General features: G+C 42.9%; 1 protein-coding gene across 3 annotated transcripts in view; it reads left to right on the top strand.

The window, feature by feature from the left end:
• Positions 1 to 734: 734 nt before the first annotated feature.
• cfap54 (cilia and flagella associated protein 54) overlaps positions 735 to 9,334 on the top strand; it is a 111,190-nt gene continuing 102,590 nt past the window's right edge. For all 3 annotated transcript variants that reach the window (XM_036944412.1, XM_036944413.1, XM_036944411.1), the window contains exons 1-9: positions 735 to 957; positions 1,330 to 1,435; positions 1,630 to 1,773; positions 1,982 to 2,150; positions 2,293 to 2,351; positions 2,435 to 2,692; positions 4,819 to 4,920; positions 7,508 to 7,700; positions 9,217 to 9,315. In XM_036944412.1, the coding sequence (XP_036800307.1) occupies positions 809 to 957; positions 1,330 to 1,435; positions 1,630 to 1,773; positions 1,982 to 2,150; positions 2,293 to 2,351; positions 2,435 to 2,692; positions 4,819 to 4,920; positions 7,508 to 7,700; positions 9,217 to 9,315 (1,279 nt within the window). In that variant the 5' untranslated portion in view covers positions 735 to 808. The remainder of the gene's footprint in view (positions 958 to 1,329; positions 1,436 to 1,629; positions 1,774 to 1,981; positions 2,151 to 2,292; positions 2,352 to 2,434; positions 2,693 to 4,818; positions 4,921 to 7,507; positions 7,701 to 9,216; positions 9,316 to 9,334) is intronic.

The following is a 9,334-nucleotide window of genomic DNA, read 5'->3' as shown; positions in this document are numbered from 1 at the left end:
TACCACAGTCGAGTGCAGTTACTGCACTTTTACTGCAGTTTCAAAACGGCAATCTTTTTTTTGTAAGGGTAGAGCAAACAAAGCAATTATCCCCAGTGATTTTATGCACTGCTGCTGGACATGGTACATGTCTTCTTTTTTCAGTCCCTTAATCATGTGTGTGAGGTGAATACTTTTGTTTCAACGTTTCTTTGCTAAGACTACCAACAATCACGCGATTGCACCCTTCTCTCAAGTCCTGCGACCAGTTATTAAAAAAAAACAACTCCCTCAACCGGGATCGATCAACTTCACGTGTTTCTTCTTCGGACCAGAAAAGGCTACAAGGACAGCCTGATGCCCAAACCAATAGTTCATTTAATAATGTATTAAAATTAGGTTAAGTGCTAGGGTCAGGGTTAGGATTAAGGTAAGAGTGATTTTTACGTGTTTGGTAGTCGGTTTAAGCGTAAACTGTGTCCATAGTCTCTCCCCCTCACCAGCCACCATTGATTGAGAAACACTCTTTTCACACCACTTCGATACCGATGTGATTTTTTCGTAGGTTGGGGTAATTAATGTAGCAGGTTAAAGGTAGGAAACGGGTTAGGGTCAGCGAAAATGCAGTAACCTGCTCGATTCGATTCGAAGTGTCGTGAAGTGTCACATCTTTGATAAGCCCGTGGAACGGGAGGGTCGGTGTGCGGTGTCCAGCAGATGGCGCCAAACCACCGACAACGAGGGTCGCTACCATGACAACCGCTCTAGCTTTGGTACGGTGAAGTTTGTTGTTGGGTTTGAGTCAGTGAAGCCGCTTTTGTCGACCGAAATGGAACCACTGCCAGCTTCCTTTTACGGGAACATGTGTAAAAGAAACCCAGTAATATCAGCGTTTGATGGAGACATAAAAACGTTTATGTCATTTATGAAACGAATTAGTACTTTGCCAACCTACGACCACAACTCCTACGCAAGAGGGTGAGACATTTCCTGGCTGTATCCCAATCAAGTGTCACGTTAGCTAACGGCTATCTTATTCTTGTTTGAAAACTAGGCCTAACGTTAGCTAGCTAGCTAGCAGTAACTTCAGTTTACGTGCAAGCTAGCAGCCTGATGTGTGCATTTCTCCAGCCAGAAGAGGACTGGCCACCCCTCATAGCCTGGTTCCTCTCTAGGTTTCTTCCTAGGTTTTGTCCTTTCTAGGGAGTTTTTCCTAGCCACCGTGCTTCTACATTGCTTGCTGTTTGGGGTTTTAGGCTGGGTTTCTGTATAGCATTTTGTGACATCTGCTGATGTAAAAAGGGCTTTAGAAATACATTTGATTTGATTTTTTCTCTTCAATGTATGTAGTGCCAAAACTCTGTTTGAAATATGGAACAAGTACAAACCTCGACTACCAACCAACTACTATGAAGAACACATGCTGCAAATGGCAGATTTTCTTTTTGGCATCAAGGTTTGTTTGTAATCCTCTCACTCTCACACTCACTCACTCACACACACACACACACACACACACACACACACACACACACACACACACAGAGCTACCTACATATATTTGATTTGACCACAAGGATTCCCCGTCACACCCAATCTATTGTATTACTATCTTCTTTGTTAGTTCAAGCTCAGTTTTTTTCTCTCCAGTTATACAGGCTGGGTCTATGGCAGGGCTACTGTCGCTACTTGCAGCAGTTCAGCACTGTGACCATAGAGGACATTAGGGATGTTGACCACTTCAAGACCTCCTTCTTCCCCAAGGGGTTCGACACAGACCAAGCCAAGCTGACGGTGAGGAAAATATGTGTGTGTGTGTGCTTATGTGTGTTCTCGTGTGTGTATGTTGTGTCTGTGGATCTGTGTTCAGAATTAAACAAAGCCGACAAGAACACACCTCACATAATGGGCTTGCCGTTTATGTTGTAATTTTTGTGACGGTCTCTATCCTCCACCTCTCTGTGTGTCTTACCTGTATCCCTGTGGCCTGTGTGTCTGTTAGTTCCGGGCTCTGCAGGGCTGCTGCCTATGTGCCTTCCAGCTGGAGAGGGAAAGAGGGAGCCAGCCCACCCAGAAGGGGGTCCAGAGACTCCTCAGCATCCTGGGGTTTGTCAGGATCATGATGCAGGCCGTGCTTCCCCACGAACATCTCTGCTGGCTTCTTTACAATGGTACAGTAATACAGTAGCAATTACAGTGGTATAAGCAGTATTTTGGCTGAATCAATGTCTGAAGTTGCCAGTTGTGGTTCAGTGTTCTCTGTCTGTCTGTCTCTGTGTCTTTCTATCACTCTCTATCTCTCTCTCTCTTCAGGTTCACTCTATATCTACAACATCTGTAGATACCTGATGTCCATGAGCCGCGCTGCACAGGTACACAATCTAACAATTACATTTATTTCCATGGTGCATGTGATTGTTGGTAAATGCGTATGTTGTCCCTTCCTCCCCTCCAGGCTATGGAGTTCCTTCTGTGGGCCTGTATCTGTCTGGAGACCTCCATCCCCCTGATGACTGCCAGGTTCCTGGCCTGGAGGGCAACTCTGTACTGTGCTGTGTGCCAGTGTTACTATGACAGCCAAGCCAATGTGCAGGCAGAGGTGTTTGCACGACGAGCCCTGGGTAAAGTCAGTGAGCTGGGCAAGCTGGAAGAGATGAGTGGTCTACCTGCCACCACTGAGACTCAGAGAGCATACAAAGTGGCCACCATTAAGGTATGGGACAGGTTGATTCAAAACATTGTGCAGTGTCTACCTACATACAGGTTCAAAAGGCATGATGCACTGTCTTTAGTAGGGATGTGACAAATGTAAAAAAAAAAAAATGAGGGGGGGGTTCATCTTGACCTATAGTAACTAATGGGGAGATTTTACCTCATGGCCTTAATAGCAACGACACACTATGCCATGAAGACCAGATAAACAGGATTAAATAAAATGACTGGTACCCAGGCATGAATTACTATAATATACAGTGCATTCGGAAAGTATTCAGACCCCATGACTTTTTCCACATTTTGTTAAGTTACAGCCTTATTCTAAAATTGATTAAATAAAAACATTTTCCTCATCATTCTACACACAATACCCCATAATGATAAAACAAAAACAGGTTTTTAGACATTTGCAAATCTGTTACAAACTTAAATATCACATTTACATAAGGATTCAGACCCTTTACTCAGTACTTTATTGAAGGACCTTTGGCAGTGATTACAGCCTCAAGTCTTCTTGGGTATGATGCTACAAGCTTGGCACACCTGTATTTGGGGAGTTTCTCCCATTCTCTGCAGATCCTCTCAAGCTCTGTCAGTCTGGATGGGGAGCGTCGCTGCACAGCTATTTTCAGGTCTCCAGAGATGTTAGATCGGGTTGGGCCACTCAAGGACATTCAGAGACTTGTCCCAAAGCCACTCCTGTGCTGTCATTGCTGTGTGCTTAGGGTCGTTGTCCTGTTGGAAAGTGAACCTAAGCCCCAGTCTGAGGTCCTGAGCGCTCTGGAGCAGGTTTTCATCAAGGATCTCTCTGTAGGATCTCTCTCGTTCATCTTTTTCTCAATCCTGACTAGTCTCCCAGTCCCTTCCACTGAAAAACATCCCTGAAGCATGAAGCTGCCACCACCATGCTTCAGCGTAGGGATTGGGCCTGCCAGGTGTCCTCCAAACGTGACACTTGGCATTCAGGCCAAAGAGTTCAACCTTGGTTTCATCAGACCAGAGAATCTTCTTTCTCATGGTCTGAGAGTCCTTTAGGTTCCTTTTGGCAAACTCCAAGCGGGCTGTCATGCGCCTTTTTCTGAGGAGTGGCTTCCGTCTGGCCACTCTACCATAAAGGCTTGATTGGTGGAGTGCTGAACTCTGGAGCTCTGTCAGAGTGACCATCTGGTTCTTGCTCACCTCCCCAACCCTTCTCCCCCGATTGCTCAGTTTGGCTGGGCAGCCAGCTCTAGGAAGAGTCTTGGTGGTTCTAAACTTTTCCATTTAAGAATGATGGAGGCCACTGTGTTCTTGGGGACCTTCAATGCTGCAGAAGTGTTTTGGTACCCTTCCCCAGAGCTGTGCCTCGACACAATCCTGTCTTGGAGCTCTATGGACAAATCCTTTAACCTCATGGCTTTTTTTTTTCTCTGACATGCACTGTCAACTGCAGGACCTTACATATACAGATGTGTGCCTTTCCAAATCATGTCCAATCAATTAAATTTACCACAAGTGGAGTCCAATCAAGTTGTAGAAACATCTCAAGGATGATCAATGGAAACAGGATGCACCTGAGCTCAATTTCGAGTCTCATAGCAAAAGGTGTGAATACTTATGTAAATAAGGTCTTTCTGTTTTTTATTTGTAATACATTTGCAATAATTTCTATAAACCTGTTTTCGATTTGTCATTATGGAGTATTGTGTGTAGATTGATGAGGGAGAAAAATATTTTAATCCATTTACAATAAGGTTATAACTTAACAAAATATGGAAAATGTCAAGGGGTCTGAATACTTTCAGAATGCACTGTATACTCTGAAACTGACATAGCAATAAGAACCTATCTGTTGTCTCTGCACCCGTGTGAACTGAAGCAGAGACTGTTGGGTGTTCAGGTGTCCGCGTGCTTCCCAGCCGAATGCGGTCTAGAAGAGTTTGTTCATATATTATGACGATGTTTTGTTCGTTTCGGACTTTGGCAATGTTCCCTCTAAACTGCCGCGCAGACTGCCTCACAGAGGAAATATGAGCCTGCGCAGATAAGCGCAGGCTGTTTTAGAATAAGTCAAGGGGTCTGAATACTTTCCAAATGCACTGGACTATAACCACAGGAATGCTATTTTATTCTACTCATCTACAGCTAGCTACCATGGTGTTTAAACGGTCGGTGTATGAACCCAGGAGGAAACCTAAAGGCCTCTTCAGACACAAGCAGAAGAGTAACCTCAAGGAGATTCAGAGCGTAAGCACTGCTATTGTATCAATCCTTCAAAATCCTGCTTTATCCGGGTATTGTGAAAACAGCCTAGTACTCCAATTCTTACTCATGTATTTCTCTCTCTTAGTTCAATTTCAGTGGGCTTTATTGGCATGGGAAACGTATGTTACATTGCCAAAGCAAGTGAAATAGTTAATAAACAAAAGTGAAATAAACAATAAAAAATGAACAGTAAACATTACACTCACAAACTAGTGTCTGTATACAGGGTTGTGCTGATGTGCAAATAGTTCAAGTACAACAGGGAAAATAAATAAACATAAATATAGTTTGTTCTTCACTGGTTGACCTTTTCTTGTGGCAACAGGTTACAAATCTTGCTGCTGTGATTGCGCACTGGTATTTCACCCAATAGATATGGGAGTTTATCAAAATTGGATTTGTTTTCAAATTCTTTGTGGATCTGTGTAACCTGAGGGAAACATGTGTCTCTAATATGGTCATACATTTGGCAGGAGGTTAGGAAGTGCAGCTCAGTTTCCACATAATTTTGGGGGCAGTGTGCACATAGCATGTCTTCTCTTGAGAGCCAGGTCTGCCTTCGGCGGCCTTTCTCAATAGCAAGGATATGCTCACTGAGTCTGTGCATTAATTCATTTTGGGTCAGTTATGGTGGTCAGGTATTCTGCCACTGTGTACTCTCTGTTTAGGGCCAGATAGCATTCTTTGTCTAGACTCTTACATAGATGGGACGCTTCACAGCAGACTGGTACCACTTTAACTATTTTATTTATTTATTTTTTCACCTTTTTTCAACCAGGTAGTCTAGTTGAGAACAACTTCTCATTTACAACTGCGACCTGACCAAGAGTAAAACAAAGCAGTTCAACACATACAACAACACAGAGTTACACATGGAATAAACAAAACATACAGTCAATAATACAGTATAAAAAAGTCTATATACAGTGTGTGCAAATGAGGTAAAATAAGGGAGGTAAGGCAATAAATAGGCCATGGTGGCGAAGTAATTACAATATACCAATTAAACACTGGAGTGATTGATGTGAAGAGGATGAATGTGCAAGTAGAGATACTAGGGTGCAAAGGAGCAAGATAAATAAATAAATACAGTATGGGGATGAGGTAGTTGGATGGGCTATTTACAGATGGGCTATGTACAGGTGCAGTGATCTGTGAACTAAGTAAGACGTCCTGTGTCTTTTCCGTTTTGTTTGTAGCTAGCTACAGCTTGTTTGACCTGTTGTGTCAAACCACTACGGTTCACAATGACGGTGTGCAGAAAGTAGTCCATCCCAACTTTATCCCACTGATCTTTGTCGAGAGAACCTGCTAAATTCAGGGCAGCAATGTTGTTGAGAGCAGTAGCAACACTTTTGCAGTTCTTCATGGTTAACGTTCTATCTTTTCAAAAAAGCTGAGTTAGACAGGATTATCTACATATACTGAGAAGCTCATGCTATAGACAGAAGCGTGCTACATGGCAGACCCATCCGAACTCATCTCTCAGCATGTCCAGCCCATCCATTATCTCAGCTAATCATGCCTAGCAGGAATGTTCATGTCTTTTTCTGTGGCTAAACCAACTAGACTCATAATTTAACAATTGTATTTGTATTTACAGATGGCATAACATTTTGTTATTAAGACACATGAAATGTCACATTTTCCAGAAGGCATTTCTGCCAAAAATTGCATTTTGATGAAGATTTTTTTTTCTCATTCAAATCACTTTCCTGTGAAGTAGAGACATACGACTTACGCCTAGCTTCTTGAAACGGTTCACACATAATTCCTCCTTTCACCATTTCCCTTCGCTTGTGGACTTCAGTTCACAAGACATCAGCTGTCTGTGACCAGCCGAAAAAACCTTTCCAAGCCAAACCTTCATATGCTAACCATATGCTATTGGTATAAAACTTTTCAACTATTGTCTTTATCTTTCTTTGAGTCAACTACTCAGCACATTTTATGCACTGTAGTGTTAGCTAGCTGTAGCGTATGCTTTCAGTACTAGATTCATTCTTTGATCTTTTGATTGGGTGGACAACATGTCAGTTTATGCTGCAAGAGCTCTGATAGGTTGGAGGACGTCCTCTGGAAGTTGTCATACTGTGTAGGTCTATGGAAGGGGATGAGAACCAAGAACCTCCTAGGCTTTGTATTGAAGTAAATGTCCCGAAGAAGGACAGAAGCTAGCTGTCCTCTAGCTACTGTCCTGGTTCTACCCTACAGAGTGATGTTGAGGCTACTGTCGACCTTCAATGGAAAACAGTGTGTTTTAATCAATTATTTGGTGTAATTTTATCTAAAAATGATTAAAAAAAAAAAAAGTTTTACTATTTCTATTTAGGGCCAGATAACATTCCTATTTTTTGGTTGATTCTTTCCAGTGTGTCAAATAGTTATCTCTTTGCTTTCTTTGCTTTGGTTGGGTCTAATTGTGTTGCTGTCCTGGGGCTCTTTGGGGCCTGTTTGTGGTGGAATGTGTGGGTTATAGAAGTTAACAGCTATTTTCTGGATTTTGATAACTATAGTCCTAATATCTCGCTCTCTCACTCTATCTCCCCCTTCCCTCGCTCCTCTCTAGATGCCGTGGCCTCGAACCCCTACAGAGCGAGTGTTGATGGAGCTGTTTGAGGGGAACGCTGCCCAGTTCCTGGCGATAGTGGAAGCGCTGTGGGACACCTCCCGTCGCCCACTTCAGACAGGCATGCCCGAGGAGCCAGAGATACAGGAGGTCTCCCTGGAACTCATGTCTGCAGGCATCAGTATACTGTCTGGTTAGTATTGTACTTACATTACATTCGGCAACTATTCAGACCTCTTGATGTTTTCCACATTTTGTTATGTTACAGCCTTATTCCAAAATGGATTCAATAAAAAAATAAGTGATAACAGTCTTTTTGACATTTTTGTAAATGCATTAAAATGTATTAAAAATAAAAAACATAAATAACTTATACTTAAGTATTCAGACCTTTTGAAATGACACTTGAAATTATGCTCAGGTGCATCCTGTTTCCAATGATCATCCTTGAGATGTTTCTACAACTTGATTGGAGTCTACTTGTGGTAAATTCAATTGATTGGAAATTATTTGGAAATGCACACACATGTCTATATAAGGTTCCACAGTTGACAGTGCATGTCAGAGCAAAAACCAAGCCATGAAGTCGAAGGAATTGTCCATAGAGCTCCAAGGCAGGATTGTGTTGAGGCATAGATCTGGGGAAGGGTACCAAACATGTTTTGCAGCATTGAAGGTCCTCAGGAACACAGTGGCCTCCATCATTCTTAAATGGAAGAAGTCTGGAAAAACCAAACTGAGGAATCGCGGGAAAAGGGCCTTGGTCAGGGAGGTGACCAACAACCCGATGTTCACTCTGACAGAGCTCCAGAGTTCCTCTTAGAGATGGGAGAACCTTCCAGAAGGACAACCATCTCTGCAGCACTCCACCAATCAGGCCTTTATGGTAGAGTGGTCAGATGGATGCCACTCCTCAGAAAAGGCATATGACAGCCCACCTGGAGTTTGCCAAAAGGCACCTAAAGACTGAGCAAGATTCTCTGGTCTGATGAAACCAAGATTTAACTTTTTGGCCTGAATTCCAAGCATCACATCTGGAGTAAACCTGGCACCATCCCTACGGTGAAGCATGGTGGTGGCAGCATCATGCTGTTGGGATGTTTATCAGTGGCAGGGACTGGGAGACGAGCCAGGATCGAGGCAAAGGATAAACGGAGCGAAGTACAGAGAGATCCTTGATGAAAACCTGCTCCAGAGCATTCAGGTCCTCAGACTTGGGCAAAGGTTCGCCTTCCACAGCCATGACAACGAAGGAGTGGCTTCGTGACAAGTCTCTCAATGTCCTTGAGTGGCCCAGCCAGAACGCATTACTTTAACCCAATGAAACATCTCTGTAAAGACCTGAAAATAGCTGTGCAGCGATGCTCCCTGTCCATTTTTAATACATTTGCAAACATATCTAAAAAACTGTTTTTGCTTTGTCATAATGGGTTATTGTGTTTAGATTGAGTGGAATAAGGCTGTAACAGAATAAAATTGTAAAAAGTTAAGTTGTCTTAATACTTTCCGAATGCACTGTATATAACCGTTATCCCGGTTAGTATCGTTGAGATTTAGAATCTATTTTGCAAGATAGATCCTTTAGCCCACACACTCATAGGCTAGCTTCATTAGACTACACTTCAGTAGTCTCACAGTGGCTGTTGGAAAAGACTACCATTGATTGGACTGATTGAGATTGATGCTGTTTCCCTTCATTGTATGTTTAGGAATTGGAGGGTCCACTGAGCGAGCCAGGGATGACAGTATCCCCACCTGTTTAAATGCAGTGACAGCCAACTTTACTCTGATGGACATGGCGGCTGCTGGTGAGAACTTTGGAGTACT

This window comes from Oncorhynchus mykiss, chromosome 15 (assembly GCF_013265735.2).
Source record: "Oncorhynchus mykiss isolate Arlee chromosome 15, USDA_OmykA_1.1, whole genome shotgun sequence".
In the NCBI taxonomy this organism is placed as follows: Eukaryota; Metazoa; Chordata; class Actinopteri; order Salmoniformes; family Salmonidae; genus Oncorhynchus; species Oncorhynchus mykiss.
Note: the sequence above shows the minus strand (reverse complement) of the source record. Positions and strands in the feature narration are given on the sequence as shown.